At 36.3% G+C, this 23,771-nt stretch overlaps 1 protein-coding gene and 1 pseudogene across 2 annotated transcripts; both read left to right on the top strand.

Moving 5' to 3' along the window:
- The first annotated feature begins 562 nt into the window (after positions 1 to 562).
- LOC117411119 (cytochrome P450 2J2-like) lies at positions 563 to 5,788 on the top strand (annotated as a pseudogene).
- A 3,905-nt stretch (positions 5,789 to 9,693) lies between these two features.
- On the top strand, positions 9,694 to 23,494 carry LOC117411125 (regulator of G-protein signaling 21-like). Of its 2 annotated transcripts, none has more exons than XM_059031820.1 (5): positions 9,694 to 9,801; positions 16,621 to 16,729; positions 17,721 to 17,782; positions 19,792 to 19,958; positions 20,595 to 23,494. In XM_059031820.1, exons 2-5 carry the CDS (start codon positions 16,719 to 16,721, stop codon positions 20,766 to 20,768), a joined length of 414 nt encoding a protein of 137 aa, XP_058887803.1. In that variant the 5' UTR covers positions 9,694 to 9,801; positions 16,621 to 16,718; the 3' UTR covers positions 20,769 to 23,494. The 2 variants fall into 2 exon arrangements, with proteins under 2 accessions (XP_058887803.1, XP_034780247.2); XM_034924356.2 differs by having other exon boundaries at positions 17,703 to 17,782.
- The last annotated feature ends 277 nt before the right edge of the window (positions 23,495 to 23,771 follow it).

The raw sequence follows: 23,771 nt of genomic DNA, 5'->3' as shown, positions 1-23,771 counted from the left end.
ACAATGATAAGACATATTACAAGTACTGTACTGTAGTAAAAGACTTTATCAATGTTGCATCACACAGCACTATAATTTTCAGAATATGTATTTTCTTTCTTGTTTAATATCTAAGTAGGGTGGTTCTCTATCATCACCTGCTCTTACTATTATTTACAATGCTTCAAACTATTCCAGCAAAAAAAAATCATGTCCCAATGCATGTTAACCTATAAGTGTGGTTCGGGGGGTGGAGCTAGGCCCATCTGCATCCTATCATCTTCTTTCATCAATTAAATCTACCTTATTTAGCCATCAGTCACCCCTATCTAGCTGTCTTGTGTTTATTCGTTTGGTGTAAACCAAAGCAGATTGCAAGACTCATCTAAACTTCTCTTTAACCAACAAAAGAGCAGTCTTTCCAACCAAAAAAGATCCCCAATCTGCGCTCAGCCGTTCAGCAGCCCCAACCAGACAGCAGGCAGTTTGTGTCAGAGCAATTCATCCCGACGGCCAGCAGGCTGCTCTAGCCAGCAAAGTTTAACAAGAGCACTCCCTGATTTTTCAAGAAATTAAAGCATGTATGCGGCCATTTGCCGACACATTATCATCGGTCAGTACCAAACTGAGTGATTTGGACAAAAGGGTATCTAGCATCAAGCAAGAGAAGCAACCCTCAGCTCTTTTAGTATTTTCCTCTATTCCTGCAGTAAAAGCACCAGCTGCAGTAAAAGCACCAGCCGCTACATCTACTTCCGTTTCTGCTCTAACCTTGGTCCCTTCAGTAGATCCTCCCATCTTCAACCGCACCACCGCATCAGCATTCGGCTCTGCTTCCTCATCCACAGGTGTTACTCAATATCCCCACAAATTCGGTGCAATATAATTGAAGGTAAAGACATCAATCTCGTTTCATTGCTAATGGTGACATCAGAATTCCTGGATCATAGATTAGTGGATTGCGGAGATTTGTCAGTAACACTGAAATCCAGAGACCCCAGATTACTCAAAAATCTAACATTGGGGGAATTCGTCCTTGCTTTCTCCATATTTAGAGATGTGTTATGCTCAGTATATCCTAACCACAGAGCTGAATTAGACTCCTATGAATTCTACATAGTGGAATTGTCTGTCAGATATGGAGGGACTATAAAGCCTTCTCACCAAAAAGCAGCAGCTATATTGGTATCTGAAAATCACATCATCGACTGGGCACAACCCGATGCAGATTTGTTTAACATGATTTTCAGCGGTCTCAGAGCAAACGCATGTGGGGTCTGCGCTTCTACAGGTCACTCAACATCCATCTGCCCTAAAATTGCTATAGCATCAACTTCTTAATCACTACCTGGTATCACCCCTCATTACTCAAACAGATCCTCTTTTCCCAATCCTATACATTCAGATCCTCCCGATTAATCCACAAGACCAGACAAATACGGGTGCAGAATCAGATTCACTGGAGGAAGACAAGTCTGCAACAATTTCAACAATGGCTTTTGCTCAAACAGGCAATGCAATTTTATCCACATGTGCAGTACTTGCAGAGATGCTCACTCCAACACAATCTGCCCTTTAGCTCGCAAGTGACTTTCTCCGATGCTGACAGTCTGCACTCCCATAAATATTCAGATATTATGGAAAAAAACTACAGAACCATCCTGACATCAATTTCACCAATTACTTAATCGACATACTAAAAAACGGTTTTTCAACCAGTCTCATATATATATATATATATATATATATATATATATATATATATATATATATATATTCTAAGGCAGTGTGTTGTGTGAGACAGCAGGGAGGGGGTTAAAACCTCCCTGAAGGAAAAATGGCACCTTTTTGTATTTAGTTAATTAGTTTTGTTAATTATTTTATTATTAATTATCCCCTGCACCTGGTAGCTATTGTAAATTAGAGCCAGGTGCAGGGTATTTAAGAGGAGCAGTCAGTCTGCTCAAGGCTGCTGAGTAGAAGGAGGCAGATGAGGTGCTCTGCTTCTGAGCAGTCAGAAAAGTAAGTGCTGTGTTAGCGTGTGTGTTCTGTGGTGCCAGGTAAACGGCTTAGCCGTCCTGCAAGTTAGCCAGGCAAAGTACCTGTTTAGTAAGCGCTCCAAAACGGAGTTAGGTTTTTGTTTTGTGTTTATTTTGTTTCTGTTTAATAAAAATAGCGCAGCCGCGCTTTAAACCTCCATTTCTCTGTCCTGGGTCGCAGTTCTTAAAGGGGCACGAACCCGAGTGAGTGGCAAGCTCGCTCACAATATATATATATATATATATATATATATATATATATATATATATATATATATATATATATATATATATATGAATGGTTTGCCTGTTTTTGTTTGTTTTATTTTTATATCAACAACACCAGCTTACAGAAGATTACGGAGATGAATATAGCCTGCAGTTTCGAGCAAACAAGGCTGTGATTGGAAATGGCTACAAGATGGTCAAAGAGGCTTTAGTCAACCAAGCAGAATCTTTTGCAGATCGTCTATCAGTTCCTGTGTTTGATGGCCTCAACAAAGGTCTAAGTATAAATATATTTTTTATTACTGATTTATAAGTTTATAGCCTATATTTGTGCACTATTTAACCTTACAGGTATCAATATTCCTTATGTAAAATGCAGATCAGCTTATTGTAATGAAATGTAATATTATTTAAATCTGATGAAGATATCCAATTTTTTTCACAATATAAGGATAATGTGATCTTTTTTAAATATTATAATGGGTTGTGACATAGAGCCCCATAATAGATGGATTAAGCTAGGTTTTGTCACATTTTAATGTATACTTTTTGGAATTTAGGTGTGGTGGCTTTGAATGGATACATTTGGAAACAGCAAACAAGGTTTGCTTTGTCGACATTAAGAAACTTTGGGATAGGCAAGAAGACTATAGAATCATTGAGGAGATTAGATACCTTAATGAGGTTATTGAGAAGGAACAGGGTAACTATTTCAAATGTTCCTAAAATGTTCAATTTTGGGTTCCTAAATCATGAAGTGTATATTTTATAGTAGCAGGCAATTGTATATATATAAAAAAAACTACCAGCTTCATGTAAGGAACTGTCTTTTGGTTTTCCTGAAGCTGTGCCTTATTATCAGTCAAGTCAGCTGTGCGATTGATTCTTGCTCATTTCGATTGTGGATCGATTTCATGGTGTGAAGACCTGACATTTTTGACTGTTATTTGAAGTACTGGTTATTATGTTGGCTAAAATCTAGTAAAGCAATGGCAATCATAGCTGTGCTGCTGTGAAAATCTGGTCGAAATTGAATTCCCAGTTTCTCTGATATACTGGGTGTTGCATATACTGTACAGTCATGCAGCAGACCTGACACACAGTTTGTGGTTTGGCAGTCAAAGAAGTCATTTAGAATGCACTGTACTGTAGCTGCCCTTTCCCATAGTTTTTTTTCTTTTTTTAATGTATGCTTTTAGATACAGTGACTCCTATCGGGAGTGATAAACACTAACAGTACCCCAACAGTACACCAGGTGGAGAGCATTTCTGGTCTTCCAGTTGAATAATATTTTGTATTTATTTATTTATAACCTGTTAATAAGATGTTCCAAATGGGTTATAAGAGCTATGTATCTGTATCTTAAATGCATATTTTAACTTACGTATATTCAAAATTATATTTGAATATACCTTATATCCGGATGCAAGAGATTTAATTTACACAGTATTCCACATTTTTAGTTTTCATAGCAACCATTTGACCCGCACTACCTTATCAACAATGCAGTCTCTAATGTAATCTGCTATGTGGTTTTTGGTGATCGATTTGAATGCAGTGACAACCAATTTCAAGAAATTCTGTGTATGTTTGATGAAGTTCTTCATCTAGAAGGGACAATATGGGGACAGGTAAATGGACAATAAAAATGTCCATTCATAAATTTCATGAACTATTAACTATGCTACCAAATATATTAGCATTAATTTCATCTAGAAATGAACACGGGTGCAACAATGTTTTTTTTTTGTTTGTTTGTTTGTTTGTTTTTTTAGCTTTACAATGCATGCCCAGCTATAGTAAAAGTTCTACCTGGATGGCACAACACAATGTTTTCTAACTGGGAGAAGATTATAATGTTTGTTAAATCAATGAAAACATAGGGAGGACTGGGCCTCTCGGCACTCAGAGATTACATTCACTGCTACCTCGGAGAAATTGAAAGGGTAGGTAACATACAGTAGAATTAACTTTTGCAATGAAAATGCTGAATTGCACTTTTTCAAATTGAACTGTTCCCTTCAGTGTAAAGATGACATGGCAGCCAGATTCCATGAGGAGAATCTGTGTTATTGCACTCTTGATCTGTTTGCGGCTGGGACTGAAACAACATCAACTACTCTGCGCTGGGCTCTCCTCTACATGATTATACACCCAGAAAAACAGGATAGGTTATGTAGTTCTGATAGTTTTCAGCTAATGACTGGTTGCTAAATGCTTTTAACACTACCATATGGTGAACGGCCGCAGAACATTCAGATGCAATTTCAAACTTAAAAAACAAAACAAAACAAAACGATTGAAAAAAAGATTGAAAAGATAATTAAATGTGTAATTGTGAACAGGATGGTTTGCAGTGGTGACGTCAGACCAGAAACACAGACACAGGAAGTAGCAGCCAGAGAAAGCAGCACCAACAGCAATAGCAGCAGCGCGGGGCTGGTCGCAAGTCCCGCCGGGTCTCTGCTATGCTGGATGTCTGCCTCACCTGTCTGAAAGGTGAGGAATGGTGCTTTGCCGTTGGTGAGGTTGGGCATGTAGCACCCGTCCAACCCCCTCCATGGCAGGAGAGGGAGGAGCCTGAATGTTCTGCGCCCATGTGGGAGGGTTCAGAGTTGGAGAACGAGAGCGGAGACGGTAAAGAGATAACGATTGCTAAGCGTGCTGGTTTAAACACCAGCACAAGACTTATTTGTTATTTGTTTATTTGTTTGGCTAACACGCCTTTTGTTTTGGGTCATTTGTGTTTTGTTTAAATCTTTTGTTTTATTATTTAATAAAGCGCTGAACTCCGTAGCGTTTCAGTTTGCCCCGCCATTACTTGTTGTGGTTTCTGTTCGGGTCTGACGCCACCACACCTGTGCACTGCAGCCATCCTGTCACAGTAAATTAAATATGTTGTGCTGTAGATATTTTTGGTTCACAATGTAGTTCAGAACTCTGTCAAAATGATCAAATCAAACCAAAATGAAAGTTAAAAGAAAGTTATGTAGTAAATCCTTGAATGACATTGATCTTTGAAATACATTATCTCAAGTTTGTATCCAATTTGACATTTAAATAATATTTACCAGGTGTTGTGTATTTAACTTGTTTTACATAAACTACAACTTAGGACCGACACATACACACCAGTAACTGTAACTATGGTCTTTACTACACATGGTTCACATTGACAAGGCATATTTAGTTCAATGTACCATCAACTACACATGTTAACTGGGGAGCCATACACCTGAAAGTAGTGCCTATAACTAATGGCACAGGGTACAAACATTACACCAGGACAGTCCTATATTGTAGTCTTAGTTGTTGTTTTCTCCTGACAGAGAAGGTCCAGGAGGAAATAGACAGAGTAATTGGACAAGCACGGCAACCGTCGATAGAAGATAGGCCTAATATGCCATACACTGACGCAGTGATTCATGAGTTTCAGAGAATGGGTAATATTGTTCCTCGGAATGTGCTCAGGAAGACCACTAAAGATACAATATTGAGGGGATATTTTCTTCCAAAGGTAATCAGAACATACTGCGAGTGACTGATGAGAGTGGTGTTTCCATAAGATATATTCAAAGGCTGTGTTGCAATCATAACGATCACTGAACTAGTGTGGTACATAAAATTGGAAAATATAACACACCCTTTTACGGCATGATAAATTGTATAGGGTTAGCTGGATAATGTTTCAGAGGTGGCTATGAAAATGGACAAAATTACAACATAAAAAAGTTCACCCTCTCACCCCCTGAAGGAGTGGAGCCAAATCTTCAGTTCAGGATCGGGATCACACTTTTTCTACAACAGTATAGAATGTGTGCCACCCTCTCTAAGGATACAAAATGAACATGGAACACTACACAATATTACCCATAATGTTATAAAACTTGGAAAGTTCTGAGTACTTGTTGTTTATCTAAAAATTAGGGAGCTTCTTTTACATCAGAGATCTGACTCACTCGGACAAAGCTCCAACTTCCACATACATAGGAGAAATGTGATATGGCTGTCCAAAAATTTGCATGATAACTACCAAAGGAAAAGCACATAAACAAAATATAATGTAATTCTAAAGCATGTCATTCCTTAAAAGAATAGTGGCCCTTGATTCCACAGTTGCAACTCTGGTTCTGATGCTCTACAAATACTCTGACTAACTAGATAATAAAAAATAGAACCAATTATTGAGGTAATTTCATGTTACTTTCAAATCAGACATTTTGAACAAGACGATTACAATAATAGTGACCTACACATGTGCAGTAATAGTTTTGTAAGATTTTGAAATATTTTGCTTAGAATTTGTTTGTGGATACCTGATGCAAAACCATTTCAAAACCATTTCTCGAAAAACTCCAACCTCATTTATTAGTTTTTTTTTTTTTTTTTTAGCAGAAGTTTTAAACATCCATTTCAAAACTACTGGATTCTTGTAATACATTATTAAAATGACCCAAGACGGTTTTTACTTCTCTCAAGTAGTGCAAACTCATCAGCGATTTCACAAGGGGGCTCTCCACTTCTCACAGGAACCTATTTAAAAGTTCTCTGCTTGTGGGGTTGGGATGTGGTATCTGAGGGTGTTTTGTTTTTCTTATTCAAATAAGATTTCATTTTACATTGTCTAGGCTGTTTAATATAATCCTAGTAATGACCTTCAAAAGAGTAAGCTAAGAATACTAAAGGTTCCTTAAGAATTCAGACTTTTTTAAGATCAGCAAATGCTTTTCCATGAAAAACAACTTATGTATAATAGAATGTTGTTAATAAGTTAACCTACATTTCCCAGTTCAGTCTTTTAAATTGGGCACACATTATGGATTGCTTTGGGACTTTTACAGAAGCTGAACTGTATGTGGATGTTTGTTTGGAGCTAGAGCGCCACACAGTGGTAAGTTCAAAAACATGCAACAGAATGCATACCTTATTTTTCTGGTTAAAATCTCAAGTTTCCAAATATTTTTATTTAAATTTTCTGTAATATTTAACAAATAAGAACTATATCACAGGAGGGATTTTGCTCATGGGTGTATTGAGTCATTTTGTTGTGGAAAACTTCAGAATCTGGAAAGGCACTTGCTTCCTGTTCATAACTTTGCCTTATTTTCAAGAAGGTCTGACTGGCATAAACAACACACATTAATGCTCTGTATGCAGTGTAGTGTTTCTTTGCATGCTCTAGGTGCTTCAATAGTTCAGTCTCAGCAAAGTATGTCTCGCCTCACCCAGTCACCCGCTGTTAGTCTCCATTTTCTAATTCAAAGACAGTTCTGACATATAATAGGTTTATGCAAGAGTAGTCCAACCTTGTACTTTGGTCAGATGGCAGCCAAGACTGGGTTCAACTATTGTCAATAAGGTATTCTAAACCATGTACACCACATAACTATATCCTGCAAAGGTTCTGCTTCAGTGCATTAACATTTTCTAAAATGTATACAAGTTTAAAAACTTCAAAATTCAAGAATAGAATGGTGTTAAACTATTAAATTGGTAAATCTAAGACCTGGTTTTGTATGAATTAAACAAGATCATATACTGTACAGTTGGCTGAATTGAACATTAAGAAACCAGCAAGCTAAATTGTCAACAGTAGTATATTTCAAAATGATATCCAGTGCAAAAATGTTTAACACTGCTTGTTTGGTACTGTATAATTAAGGATTAATGTAGATCTAGGTTAAGGTCAACGGTATGAATCAAAGGAGGCCACATGAGATGAAGTGTTTTTCTTTGCATGTACCCGTGTACATGTAAATGTATATATCATTTTAAAACATGCAAAACATATTTACAATTTAGATATTACAAAAGATCATTGAAAAGTTATCATAGACAATACACTGATTTGTTTCTTTCTTAAAATACAAACAAAATCTGGGGACTTTTAAAAATGAATAAAAAGGAATTTTATGGATCTTCTTTTTTTATTATTAAAATGAAAAACAACTCTAACCCGGCAGGTAATTGTGTTTAGCACTAGAAAGTGGTGAAAAAAATATAAGCGTAACCTAGACAACATTTGCATAACTACCTCTGTTTACTCTTGAGAAAAGGTGTCACCATGCTGCAAATCAATGTAAATCAATGCAGTAAACACAGGGTCAACTCAAAACTTGTAACAATTTCCCTTTCCTGAACAAGTTACTCCCATTTACGTGGCAATTTAAGGATGCAATGGTTTAGTTATGTGAAAACAACCCTTTTGCTTATTATTAGTTGGTGAAAGATTTTTATTTTAATGAGCTAAACCCAACGTATACAAAAGTTTTACACAAAAAAAAGAATAAGTGCTAAATGTTTTTGTGCTTGATTTTCTTCATTTTAATTGTGCTTGCTTTTCTTTACACATGGTCTTTAATAATCAACTTCTCTTTAGTCAGAACATTGATTTCCAATAATAACAATGTTGTTGTTTGTTCTTTTTAAAACATTTTTTAGTCAGGGACACCATTAGAACATAATTGGGAAATAAACAATTTGGAGCTAATTATATGTCACTCAGTAAATTAGAATTAAAAGCCTAAATTATTATTTTGATTAATGTGCTATCCACGTGAGATCTGTAATTAAAACAGCATCAGTGTTCTTGTGTCTAAGAAATTAAGCTACTAAATCCTTTGCCCAAATAATTAATGACTCGATGCCATCAGACAGCAACCCATAATAAAAGCTTTTAGCAATCTATGAATCAGCCTGCTGTTCAGTGCTGATTGTACTTCCAAGCAGTCCCCAAGGTCAGGTTTTAACTCACCTTTACCATTATGCAGTGTTAAACAAATGCAATTTTTGGGGGTAGATCTTGTGTTTTTTGCAATATGTTAAAAGGGATCTGGTGCTATCCGCTGTGTCATTGGCTTGACTGCACAACCAACATGAAAACCAACATACTGTGTGTGAGGGTTCAGTATGTCGTCAATGAAAGTCCCCCCCCCCCCCCACCCGTATAATAACCATGAAAAATCAAGACACTTCTCAAAGGCTACTAACCAGAGATTGCATCCCTGTCAGGCTGGTTCTTTAAACATTATCAGCAAATCAGTGATTTGAGTTGCAAATTCAGTGTGCTTCACAGTGCTCTGCGGTACCTGTTTTAATTTACATACAGGTTTTGTCCATCAACCTTAGTGAGGAAAATGATGTGCTTTTTGAAGAAGGGTAGTCTCCTGTCGCTCTCCTTTTCTTTTCCTGCATTACAAGGATTTGCATGCTGATCTGAAACAATTGATTTCCATAACAGACATGGCTTCCCCTTTTGCAAAGAATGTGATTTTTTTTAATTTGACAGAAAATGTGGTCAAACTTGTGTTTTTAGTTTGACCACATGACAGGAGACTACAGCACACCTAACACTAGCCCCATATACAGTATATAAGCCTGAGATGTAAATGGGAATGTGTTATACAAAGCATGTGGAATTAGGGGGTGTTACCTCAAGTAAATTTAGATAAATCAACAAACCTGTAGCCTAACTCAGGAAGAGATCCTTGTAACAGTGTATGAGGGAAAGCCGGCACAGAGGGATAGGCAATCCTGCCATCTGATCTACACCGTGTAAGTATGCATACAGTTTGTTACAAGACTGCAATAGCCCTGTAGTTTTTTTGTGTTTTTTGAGATACAGATTGTGCAACTAAAGAATGGCAAAATGCACACATTATAAAACATACTGTTCAACGTAGTCTATTTTAAATGATCTAAACCACAGCAAATCTCCAGACTGCTACCTAATACACTGCTCTTTTGCCACAGGATTTTTGATTATTCAACAATCACTCATGGGTGGGGGACCCAAGCAGGATTAACATAGAGTTCAGGGCTGCCATTTTCTAATTTAATATTACTTGCTAAAAAAACTTACAAGATGTTGTAAGTTTATGAGGTAGTTATTGATGTGGTTATTTGATTGAACAGAGAATATCATTTTGTGATGTGTTGTTTTTTTGATGTTTTGTTAGTGTTTTGATTTAAAAAAAAATTATGTTATTGATATTGTTACGAAGTGAAAGTTAGTTCAGATTGTAGTAATTTTCTACATTTTCATTAGTGGGTCTGGCTTAGTTTCCACATGTATTTGCTTGATTATAGCACTTTATATAGCAACCTCAATTCCCAAATCACATACACAAATGCATATTGAATATTGGTCTTTAATAATGTCCTTGTATAATATTTGATATTTGTATTAGTTTTAATATTTCAGATCAAAGGAATTTAGAATAATACATTTGCTAAACCCACGATTTGCTATCCTCCTTTTTTGAATGCTTTTTAAATAAATCCGTGTTTAAAATGGGCTTTCAATATCGCTATGAATACACCTTGGCATTAAATGCCATAAGTTATCGTGATGCCACTTGTTTCGCTAAATGCTGCTGAGCAAATGCAGGGTTACGTGACATATTTTTTTAAAATAATGTCCCAAATATCTTTTACATTTTTTTTGTTTGCTTTCTGTTTGTTTCAATTTGCAATTACCCTAGCCTGATATTTTCTCTCCGGCAGAGTAGTGTGTTTCTTTAAAGCAAATGGTGGCCGTGACATAGTTTTACACAGCAACAGCTTTTCAAAGGCCATCACTGCCACTTAGCTGTGTTTAAAGATCTGTGTTTGCCAGAGCAGAGCACACATCACCACTGAATACGCTTCATTTCTGATCATCCATCATTTATACAGTATCTTAACAGATGACTTCCGAAGGCATTTACCTCTTGCTATCTTTTGCAAAGATGCATTCCTTCCCATGGACTGAATAGCCACAGTAACTAGAGTGAGACAGGTTTTTTTTTTTTTTTTCTCCAAAACATACTGCTGCTTCTTACTATTTGGTTGTGTCTTGCTAACCGACAATTTATTTATCTTTAGATAAACTATGCTTGCTTCATATAACCAACAAAAGTCTGAAAACTGTAGGTTTCTTTTTTTTTAATTTTACAGAAAAAGCCTTTTCTTTTAATATATATATATTAAGCAAAATGAAGCAAATCTAAAGTGAAAGGTGCCTTTTTATAGAAATATCTTAGTTGTTCAAAGAGCTTCTTAAATGTTGCACTCTGGATCTAGCCAATTCTAAGGGGATTGTCTGGGGATGACAGCTGATGGTAGACATTTTGGAGCATGTGTGATTCAGCTGGAGAACAAATGCCAATGTTCATATCTAAAGTTTACACTGCAGAGACAGGGGAGAGGGGCTTTCAAGTGTTAATCCCCATGTTCACTGACCTGGTCCCTTATGACAATTTCATGTTAAAAACACATTTTTACCTCTATTGACACCTGAATGAGGCCGTAGAGGTGCTTGAAATCAGAGTACCTTGGGAAATGTGGAACATGTGCATTGACAGCGGTTACAGTAGGTCTTGTATGTAAGAATATATATGGGTGGCTTGGTGGTCCAGTGGTTAAAGAAAAGGGCTTGATACCAGGAGGTCCCCTTCAAATCCCAGATGAGCCACTGACTCACTGTGTGTGACCCTGAGCAAGTCACTTAACCTCCTTGTGCTCTATCCTTTGGATGAGACATAAAACCGAGGTCCTATTGTACGTGAATGCAGCAGTTGTTGATGCCTAGTTTACCCCCTAGTTGTGCTGGGATAACATCACGCCTCGGGTGGTTGGGCACGAGGCCGCAGGCATCCAACACCCAGCACAACACACAACCTGAAGTGCATTATTCCTATTATTATTTGTTTATTTAGCAGACGCCTTTATCCAAGGCGACTTACAGAGACTAGGGTGTGTGAACTATGCGTCAGCTGCAGAGTCACTTACAACTACGTCTCACCCGAAAGACGGAGCACAAGGAGGTTAAGTGACTTGCTCGGCATCACAAAATGAGTCAGTGGCTGTGGTGGGATTTGAACCGGGGACCTCCTGGTTACAAGCCCTTTTCTTTAACAACACATGGCTCATACTGTAAAAAAACAGCAAATAAGACTAATGTCATGTTTAAAAGTGATTTTAATTAGATGTGGGAACAACATTCTGCCTTATAAAATAGTTCCTGTTTACCATTTACAACTGTAGTAAAGTATTAACTATGATGTTCTAATAGATCTACTAAAGTGTTATTTCTTTTTAAAGTGAGTTAATAACAATAGGACTTCTCAAGTTTTTTATGTATGCCGTGAACACATTGTTGGCAGAGTTGAACTCTGCATAATGACAGTATATTTTTGTTACGGCTCAGAGGCAGTTCATTTAAAGGGTACATAAGGACCTTTTTATTTATTGTGTTACATGTTCCCATGTGTTGCTACAACTTTTTACATAAGGTGTGTGCACTGTTTTAATTTAATTTTATTTGTTTACATTTTGACCACTTTTTTTTAACTTTTACATTGCATTCCCTGCCTCAAGATGTCTTCCCATGTACCCACATGGACCTCTCAGAACTACATTTCCCATCATCCTCCTCCTGCTCACTGGTAAATCCATCTCAGTGATCAAAATGTAAAAAAAATAAAATAAAACAATACACACACCTTAAGTAAACAGTTATAGCAACACATGGGAACATGTAACACAATAAAATAAAAAGGTCCTTATGTACCCTTTAAGTGTCTGTTTAAGCCCGCTCTGAACCCCACGTAACTGCTTATGCCATACGGCTCTCCGGAGCTATTTCTGACAGAGGCATAAAATTGTGATAGAACTGTATTAAGGTTTTCTCTTGTGACAGTTTTCAAGTCTATATTTGTGTTACTCTCGCTCATCCAGTCATAAAAAAAACTTTGACTGCCAGTTGGTTTGTAGTTTTGTGGATGCTTCCTGAAAGATCCTATCTTGTCTAGTCCCTCAGAGTCGATCTCTAGGTGTCTTTTTTATGTTTTTTTTGTCTCATTAAGAGGTGATGTCTGGTCACCTGGCTGCTCTGTGTTTGAAGGTTCTTTGCCAAACGAGGTTTCCACAGTTGTCATATTGTTTATTCTGTGTTATTGACAGTTATGGCCAATTAATATGTCTGTCTAGGTTTTCAGTAAGGAGGTTGCCGGTACTAGATCTGTGATGTTATGCTGTGATAACATCACGGGTCTAGTGCAAGGCTGACCAATCAGAGCTTAGGAATTTTTCTTGCCATTGTATAATTAATAATAATAATGATGGGGAATTCTGTGCATATCTCTATGCTATTTTCAGTTACGACCACTATTCTTCATATTATTACAATAGGACACATTCAGCTAAATGCTAAAAATACCGTAGGGATAATTTGTAAATAAGGAGTTTATACCGTATTACTTCAAATTAGTGCTGCAGTGTTTATTTTAAATTGTTAAAAATGGCTGTGGCACTTAATTGAGGGCGACGTTTATCAGAAATACTATGGCTTTTGAATGGTGCAGTATTTTATTACATGATTTAAGGCATTTTAGAAGCGGTGCCATGAGAACCTCCGATCTGCAGCAATATACTCTTTTTTAATTTTTGGGAGCTTGAATACAGTACATTTACTGACAGTTAACGAGAGACTATTAGGTGGGAGTTGGGAGGTCAGGGAAGTACTGTACCAGTGAATCAGGAGTGTGAATTGGTTGCTATGGGGCGGGACAAGAAGAGGAGAGAGAACGGTAGTTGAGTGTGATGGAGTTGTTTTTCTTAATGAAAAATACTACCTCTGAATATCGGTTTGATTTCTGCTAAAACTAAAATATATCCTACTCGTTTTTTTGTTTTTTTTTCTCACTGTAATTTACCTGCTTGTTTGTAATTTCTCAGTAGGAGAAACCGAAACTAAATCTTCTCATAGATAGGAAGCAAGTTTTTTGTATATATATTTGTACAGGACTGAGTAAAATTCCAATTGAATAAAAAACAAAACAAGTAAACCCCCTACAAGAAGATATCTTCAGCCAGCTTTCAGATAGCAGTTAGAGTGACCGGGAAAGCTCTAAGTTCCTTTGAGTTTGTTTTCACCATCCAAGCTGAGGACGAGGTGAACAGACAGCGATTGTTTTATCCCTTGCAGTATTGGCACTGAACTCTGCTGGAAAAAAAAAAAAAGATGTGAAGGACTGCTGTGCTGTAAGTAGTTCATCTTGGGTGGTCTCTCGGGACTGTACCATAAAATAAAATTTGCTTACTAAGGTGTGTGTACATTAGTTTGTATCACATGCTCGAATTAGGCTGCAGTCTCTTTGGGGGTGTCACATGTACATAGCCAGAGTTGCGTGTTTCTTTATTTATTTTTTGAGCAGGGGTAGAAAAAAAAAATGCCTTTACATTTCTTTATTGAGAGCGGCATTTCTTCGAGGGTGGCATCTATTAAAAAGTTGATATCTGAGTGAGGCTTTCATTGGAGGGCAGCTCTAATTCGAGGGCGGCATTAATTTGAAGGAATACGGTATTCACATATGTATTAAATATTGTGAACATAGTATAGCTGCACTTTTAATAAATATGTGCACATATACATTCATTCATTTATTAAGATTGTTTTGATCTGTTTTAGTTTTTGTTAATGTTAGCCACGTTTTTCTACCCAATATTGAAATTTCCAATCTAAACCACTGCTGCAACCCACTTACCGATCAGGAGACCTGAAGATCAACAGGTGATCTTCATTCCTCTGTCAAGCCAATTGTGCATCGCACCCACAGTAGTACTAGTACACAGTGGTACTCACAGTACTCACAGTTCAAAGCAATTTGTTTTTGCAAGGATTCCTGTAAACATGTAGCACAGATGAATGAAAACAATTCATTTGCCAGCTAATAGAAACTTTTCTTTGCCACAAGGTGTAGGCGTACGCGTGGGTGGAGTTAGAAACCAACTTAGGTTGAATGTAAGTAGTTGCTGTAAATCAAAGGAATCGGGACATGCATTTGTATTATAATTTACAACATACAATATAATGCTTTCACTGGATTATCAATGTTTACTTTGTATTCAGCAACATATTTGCAATTGGATTGAATCAAAGCCAACAACTTCAGGATTGAAATTACTTGGGAAGATCCAGCTGCAGTGACTTTATTTTGCACACTAAACACTTACAATTAAAATCTAACCATGTATTTTTTGAATGGAATACTATTTGGACAACAGTATGCATCATGAGATTATGTCCTGAAAAGGCCAACAAAGCCAACCCTACAGGATTAAAGCAATGCCCTTATCCCACCCATACTTTTGGCCTATGAGCTGATTTTACAGGTGTAAATGCATGATTGGACAAGTGAGGGTGGCACACTGACTCCTCTAAGTCTAAGGCCACAGTTACTTTTTGCTTAGAAAATAGCTTGGAAATTCTGGATGTTAGCAAGTACAATGCTCCCTCGTAATTTGATTTACACATAAGAAAATGTGAAATGTTGAAAACAGTGAATATAGGATTTTTACAATGTTCTTAGCATAAATTAAATCTACAGGTGTTTGCTGCAGTTTCCCAAGATTGAGGGCATTTTCCTTCCATAACAATTACAAATCATGTATGAATGGCCGTTTGTTTGAAAGGGTATTTCTTACATCCAGCTTAATTGGGTATGAGTTGAGGTTTTTAATAGCTGATCTTAAAACTGTTTACTGTTTTTAGACTGTGTTGATTGTTTTTTTTATTTGTTAAGCCCCCTAGGACAGCTTGTCATGAAAGGTGCAATATAATTGCAATATTACGGTTGTCATGTTCTTACTGAGCTCTACTGAGTCAAGCACTTGGCGTGCCTTGTCATGACTTGAAGGTCAACACTGAATAGTACAGATACCCTCAGGAAAAAGGGGCTCTGAAAAGAAAACCTTTACAGTGAAAGGCATGCATTTTATGATTTATTTATTTTTTTCAGATCCTGAGAAAGAAATCATAACTTTTTTGAGTAAGGGTTTAATAAATTAAAAATGTAATAAACAGGTGTGCAAATTTATGCCTTCCAAAATGAAAACAAAATGGTGTAACTGAAAAATTGTTATATTTGCAAATGAATTACTAAAACATGTTTCCCAAAAACAGTCCACTTTACGTTTTCGTATTAGGCAAGCTATAGGCCCACCATGTTAAAACAGACTTGAGCTTAAAGCTTTCTTCCCTAAGCATTAAGAGCACAGCTTGTCCAAATACACACCTGCACATGCTCATTCAAATGGCGCTACTGCAAAATATGGACCCCACCTATACACACTACAAGAAATCCAGGAAATGATCACACATTGCACTGTTCTTGCACATTAAAAGGGGCCCATATCTAGAGTAATACTGATTTTTTTGTCGTTCTTAGGATACGCACTAAAAACCCTTATTTGATGTAAATTAATTTGGGAAAATAATAAGGTAGGACATGTGAAAATGGAAATGGTTAAACACTCTGTGGTTAACAAATCTAATATATTTTGCATACTAATTTTAATGTTTTATTTTTTGTTTTGTTTTTCCTTTCACAGTGCTAACAGATTCAGTTCAGTCAGTACTTTTGAATTTTCCAGCACAGCATCATTTAACAACTAAGGAAACAAAAACAACTAAAAACTAAGGATACAAAATGTTAATAAGGTGAGTTTAATTAACTCTATACTGTAGAGAATGTTGCCTTATTATTAACAATAGCAATATAAGTCTTAATCTTAATGAATACTAGAAAAAATCAACTTGACATGCAGTGGTAGTATGAACGTACCGTAGTATTTTGGAAACATATTTATGTTTCCAAAAGTTTCCAATAGTTTAAATAAAATGATGTGAAGAAATACAATGTCATTATTTACCTTGGTTTCAAATGTATAGGCAGTTTACTTTCAGGGTTTCAGATGTTTATATGTATATATATTTTAGAATATTTGGTTCTTGTACAAACATACTGTTTTAATAAATGTACTGTATACTGTTTTCTTTTCATGAGAACAAATCAGTACACAAAGAAAAAAAAATGTCTTTTTGGTTTTATTTTATGTTAAAATAAATAATTAATTCACTTTAAGCACTGCATCATAAACTGTAGTTATAGATTTTTATATAATATAAGTATAAATAAAATAACATTTTATATACTGTATCTGTAATTAATTATTCCACATCAACAGACAATTGTGCAATATATGAAATGGGTCCCTAAGGGTTAAAAATGTGACAGTTTGAAGCCACAAACCAATTTTACTAGTCTTGAATACATTTGTTTCAGTTAGTATTTCAGAAAAAAAGCAACATGCAGCTCCTTGCAACATGAAACACAAAGGTACTAGTAGTTGGTAATGATAAAAAAGAAAATTATAGTATTGTAAAACCAGACTTATTAAATGACTATTATTAAAATGTGCTACATTTATAATATACGGTGTAGTGTAGTTTAGTTTATTCACTTTTTGCCTGCAGGGCCAGCACAGGTACATCTCAATAGTGCAAGACCTAACACAAAGAGCTAAGTAGACCATAAGTAGACCAAAATAATTGATATATTGATATATTAAGTACACAATATTGTACTAATAAATTAATCCGAAAAAGATGGTGATGCTATTTTCAAGGGTAGCTGTTGTGTTTCCTATAGGACGCCACAAGACGAAGCAACGGGGTGGGCAGAGTCAGTGGACAAACTTCTGGAAAGTAAAGGTAAGAGCAACTTATTTATTTAATACAGTGTCTTTGTAATATAGTTGCAAAGGGCTAATAAAAAATATATTTCAAGTAATGAAAGATAGTGACATAGTACACTTTTATAACCACCAGAGCATTTTATACATTAATGTGTATTTCTTCCATTTTATAAAGGGGTATTTTATCATCTTTCACTATTTCTCTAAGTTGTTTTGTATGTTATTCGTTTTTGTTATTTTTATCTGTAAAGCACTTTGAGGCGGTTTGTCATGAAAGGTTCTTTATAAGAAATAAAGATTGATTGATTGACTATAAAATACCTACATCCATGTTTTCCTGCAATATTGCTAAATTGTTTTACAACCACAGCTCTAATCACAAAAAAAATTGTATATGCAGAGTAGTAATTATCTAATTAAAAATAATGGAACAATATTGCAACATTTTAAAAAGTTGGATATTTGTTGTTGATCAATTAGTTTGCTCATTTCGATGCCGGGTTTGTCCTTCATGTTTACTTATGGAGTTAATTTGTTTAAAAGATGTCATGTAAACAGGGCCATTTATCACTACAGACTGTTTGTACACAATGAATTTAGCTGATTGCAGAAATCACAAATTGCCCTAGAGATCCATTGGGGGACATGTATCAAGACTGACCGATGCAGCGCTACATTGGCGGAGTGTAAAGCAGCACTGTGCCACGACACCACTGCAACCCCCCGGCGACTCGGGAAAAAAGGAGGCTGAAACACACGTCCTCCAAAACGTGTTCCTGCCAATCCGTATTTTGTCGCACTGCGGATCCACAGCGAAGCCACCAGACCCATAGTGCCAGAGAACAACAGAGATCTGAATGGCTCCACTGCAGACCCGCAGGTGCCCTATCATCCACATGGGTCGCTGGTGCATGGTGAACCATGGGTTGTCCAGCCAACCTAAGCCCTCCCTACCCGGGCGGCGCTCGGCCAATTGTGCACCGCCCCCTAGGAACCCCCGGTCACAGTCGGCAATGACATAGCCTGGATTCAAACCTGCGATCTCCGAGCTATAGGGCACATCCCGCGCTCCACACGGAGCGCCTTTACTGAAATGCGCCACTCGGGAGCCCCCCATGAATCTCATTTTAATATAACAGACTTCATTTACAAATGAGCCCCACCTACAATTTTCCAATGCACATAATTAAGGCTTGACATGCCTTAAAATGCGCATTGCATTGTGGAGCGCATTTTGGCAGTGCTAATATGGCCTTAACTTGCCAAAAGTGTCATGATACATACAGAGCAATTTTAAGGCCGGCGTAAACTTGCTCTATGGCCTTAATTCTGTCGCAAATGCTTGATACATGTCCCCCATTTTTCTGTGTCTACTTTCAGTGATTTAAATATTGCCCAGGAAATGTACAATTGTATGCAAAGTACAAGCAAATTTCCAGAAAACTAAATGAACAGCTTATGTTCCACAGTGACTGTATATGTAATAATATGAATGAGTTAAAAAGTTGATGATAAAAAAGAAAAACCTTTAGCAAATTACAGTAGTCAGACATTTTTTTGTTCAGAAATGTTAAATGAACGGTGAGAATTGAATGCCTCCACGTTTTGTATACTTGTTGATGATGTGTGCACTGAACTATTTGCTATCTTATGAACTTCAGAGGGCCTCCTCCACAGCCCTCATACCTTAAAAGATTATGGTTGTCACCATAGAATGATACAACTGTATTTATTGCTAGATAAAGTCATTGGACTTTATTTTAGAATTGACACCCTTCCATGTGGACCAACCACAGCAACATTCATCAAAGATGACTTTACAATATGGCAGAAGTCTGAATGAGAAGAGACATTTAAAATATAAAGGAATGACTGGAAAACATTCTAAAAATAGTACTTTTCCATTAAAAAGATTGTCTTGCTTTAAGTAAAGATTCATTGGCTATGATTTAATTGAATCACTGTTCATTTTATACCAGACCATGTAGTTAGGCTTAATTTCTTTTTTTTAATTCTTTGATACAGCTGGCCGGATTGCCTTAGTAGCGTTCTTGAAATCAGAGTTCAGTGAAGAGAACATTTTGTTTTGGCTGGCCTGCGAGGAATACAAGCAAACGAAGTCAACCTCTAAAATGATTGAAAAGTCTAAGGAGATCTTCTTAGAATATGTCAAAGTGGGAGCTCCCAAGGAGGTAATTAAATTTTATATAATTTAATACTGGGGCACTTGTATTAGGCTTTTTACTCCAAAGTGCAATTAATGTTAAAGGAAAATAAACCTGGTGATATTATAAAACATGAATGTAGGTGCTCACTAGCTGGCAATCCCACAAGTTAGAGAGGAAATCTGGCTGGGGATTGTGCTGAGCAACCCCAAAGTGCACAACAAGGTCAGGTGACTAGCTAGACTGGGCTCCTCCTCCAGGTTTCATTTCCTTTTACTTCTCTTAAAATTGTGAAAATTGCAACTTTATCATATGGATAAGAAATCATGCTGAATGGCTGAATGGAAAAAAATAACATCCTTGAATATTACATCTTCTAGATCACTCCCTGTAATAAGGTCTCAAATTGTTTGTTTCTCATTTGTTAAAAACATTCAAGTAAAATTATCTCCTTTCAAAAAAGGTTAATTAAGTACAAATTAAAGACTAAACATTCTGGAAATATAAACTTCTTTCACTTATCAGGTCCCTCAGAAACCAAACAAAGCCAAAAAATCCCACACTACCAGATCCCAACTACCAATTATCTAGCAAGTAAAGAGATAGTAGGTGTTTAGTGTAATTTCTGTGTTTAATTAAAAAGGCATATTTTTATCCCTACAGATAAATATAGACTGTGGAACTCGAGAAAACATTACCAGACATATTTCGACACCAACCCTCAACTCTTTTGATCATGCACAGAAAATAATCTATAGTCTGTTGGCAAAAGATTGTTATCCCAGGTTTCTGAAATCAGACATCTACATGGCATATTGTCAACAGAATGAAAGGTGACTTTTCCCCAAATAAATGTTCATCAATGAATACAGAACACCTTCACAACTGGTTTCTTGTTTTACCTTCAATAATTTATTTAAATATTATCATGTATACAATAAATGTGTCTTCAGGCTGGATTTGAAACAACCGTAATCCCATTATCTTGTACAAGAGGTCGAATATACTTAGTTGTGTAAATATATATAAAACAAATCTATATTATGTACAATATGTATATGTGTGTGTGTTGAGAAGGGGGCTCTTACCGATATTGTGATCACTTCTGATTAAGCCTTGAGACTTCTTTCAAGTTGTCAGTCAAACAGAAAATAAGCAACTCATTATTTATTGAAAACACAATCCATTAAAGGCATACCCTTTGGATTGTGGAATTAACCTGAAAACACTGAATATTCCCCAGACATAAGATATTTTAGTATTTAACGTTTTAAGGAGATATAATAGTTTAGAATAGGATATATTATGTACAAAACAGTAGATTTGTGCAACAAGAACTGTTTTTGCTCAAACTGTTCACGTCAGTACATACTCACAAACATCAGTACCACTACCAGGAAGTACAGATTATTACCAGTAAATCCTTCTTCCATTACTTTTACTGTTTTTAAATAAAGGTTTTAATGCCTGAAACAACAAACATATTTTAATGGTCTGACCTTCAAACTCATTGTTTGTTTTTTATTTATTGATTTATTTATTTATTTAAAAAAACAGAAGCCTGCTCTGACCTCTCCCTTGACTCTATCACTCTTTCTCCATCTCCTTATGCTAAAAACCTCCGGTGTTGCTTTTGACCCCTCCCTCTCCTACTCTCAACACTTCCCCTTCCTGTCACGCACTTGCCGCTTCTTTCTTGGAGAACATCTACCTAATCTGTCTTTTTCTCACTAGTTTATTCCATTCAGCTTGGTCCAAGCTCTTGTACTCTGTAACTCTCTCCTAGCTGGTTTCCTGCTTTGGTTATCCGTCCCCTCCACTGGCTACCTATCTCTGCTCGCATTCAATTTAAGACTCTTGTTCTTCTCTTAACCACACTGCCCCCTCCTACCTCCTTCATGTCTCCCTACACCCCCTTTCTTATCCTCCACGAGCCAACTTGTCATGCCTTCCCTCCACTCTCAATCCTCCCATGCCTTTTCCTTCTCTTCCCTCATCCCTCTGTGGTGGAAGCAGCTACCGGTCTCTCATTGCCTTACGCCGCTTCCTCAAGACCCACCTGTTTAGACTGCACATGTAGATCTCTTGGTCTATCCCTCCTACTATGCACTGGGCTTGCCTGACTTAAGCACCATGTTACTGGATGCTCAGCTGATGCACTATCCTTGCACTACTATTATGTCATTGTAGATGGTCTTAATCCTAAATTGTTACTTCTTATCTCATATTGTATTCTAGTAGTATTTGCACTTGCTGTAAACTACACTGTATTCAACTATTGTATACCCCTGTAATGTACATTCGCCGTGGTTAATTTGAGAAGGCAGGGTTTTGTTTTTGCTGTTTCTTTCTTATTTGAATTTTCAAACATATTGTGCACTTGATTGTATCTTGTTAGGTATAAGGGGTCACCTTTTTAGTTAATAAACTGTTAACAACTAACTTACTACATGCTAACATAGTTTATTGTAATAGTTTGTTTATATATATATATATATTAACCTATTTCTAAAAATAATCTATTGTACTTTGAAAGTGCCTTGAAAACAGATGTAACCTCATTGCAATAATAAGATTGACTTGGAGGTGATCATCCCAAAGTAGGAATCTGATGTTTGCTGAACAGTTTTGTTGTTAATATGTAAAAGATAGTTTCTAATAGTTAATAAACTAAAAACTAAAGTGACCGGTTTAACTGCTTTTGAATCTGGCATTTTCTGAAATGTCTTGTCAGACTAAATGTAACGCCACATGTCCACCTGTGCCATGAAAGCAGTCTGTAAAACACAAATATCACCTTGTTTTAATATCAATGTAAAATCTAAACTGCAAGGTCAAAAATCGCATGTGTATTATATTTTTGTATTTTTCAAATGTATAAATCCATTCGCCAATATATCCCTATAATTGATTGCCTTTGGTTCTGTAAACCCTTTCAGTCTGAGCATCATTTGCCTTGTCTGCTCATGAGTGTGGGGTTACCAGATTTTGGATTCAAAGCAGTTTGATGTCTGTGGTTCGCTGCTGGTGGAAAAACATGACTGGTTTCAAATTGCTGTGAACTCAGTCCTAAAGGCAAATGGAAACAAGGCATAAGTAAACACTGTTTAAAAGTCTATTGTGGCGAAGGCCCTTTTTTAATGATTTTACTGGAAAATTCCTTGGTTTTAGAAAATAAATATTTGATTGTTTATGTAATTTGTTAAATTGTTCTTCTTTTCACATTTGCAGTACTGTATATTTAATTAGATTAGCCTTATACATTGCTTATTATTGGCTCTTAAATAGCCTGGAATAGATATTTATTCCAGTTTTAGCATATTATAAGGTTATTCACTTTTAAAAGAAAGACAAGTGTATTGATGCCTTGCACAGATTCCATTCTCTGAATATCTAGGTATAGGGATGTTGCATAGATGAGGCATTATTGGATTTAATTACTGTCTTACCTGGGGATAATTAACTGTACTGTTCACAAATATCAATAAAAACCATGGCTGCATACTGGAATCTGCTGATTGTGCTACAGTGTAACTGCATACCCCTGTAAATATAGAGCTTGACTTGACATCTTTTTCTGAATGTAGACCGGTAGAATGCTTATAGTATGTCAACCTGAGTTTCTAGTTATCTTGAACATTATGTAATTATTTATTAAGAGCTAGAAAATGACTGGAAATGTGATATATTTTTCAAGATGTTACCGCCCTAGTTCTGTCTATGCACTTCAGGCATGTGGTACATTCACAGTAATATGTGAATGTAATTTGTAAGAATTAATCACTGTTTGTACACATAAGCCTTGTTGATCAAAAGACAATGCCGTGCAGCTTTTTCTTT

Source organism: Acipenser ruthenus, chromosome 10, assembly GCF_902713425.1.
Source record: "Acipenser ruthenus chromosome 10, fAciRut3.2 maternal haplotype, whole genome shotgun sequence".
Classification (NCBI taxonomy): Eukaryota; Metazoa; Chordata; class Actinopteri; order Acipenseriformes; family Acipenseridae; genus Acipenser; species Acipenser ruthenus.
The sequence above is the reverse complement of the archived record's forward strand: the minus strand, read 5'-3'. Positions and strand labels throughout refer to the sequence as shown.

Excerpts from the sequence above, each read along its gene's own strand:
- LOC117411125 (XM_034924356.2), top strand. Across the intron at positions 17,783-19,791 it reads CAAACTTCTGGAAAGTAAAG|CTGGCCGGATTGCCTTAGTA; the intron begins GTAAGAGCAACT and ends TCTTTGATACAG. Across the intron at positions 19,959-20,594 it reads AAGTGGGAGCTCCCAAGGAG|ATAAATATAGACTGTGGAAC; the intron begins GTAATTAAATTT and ends TTATCCCTACAG.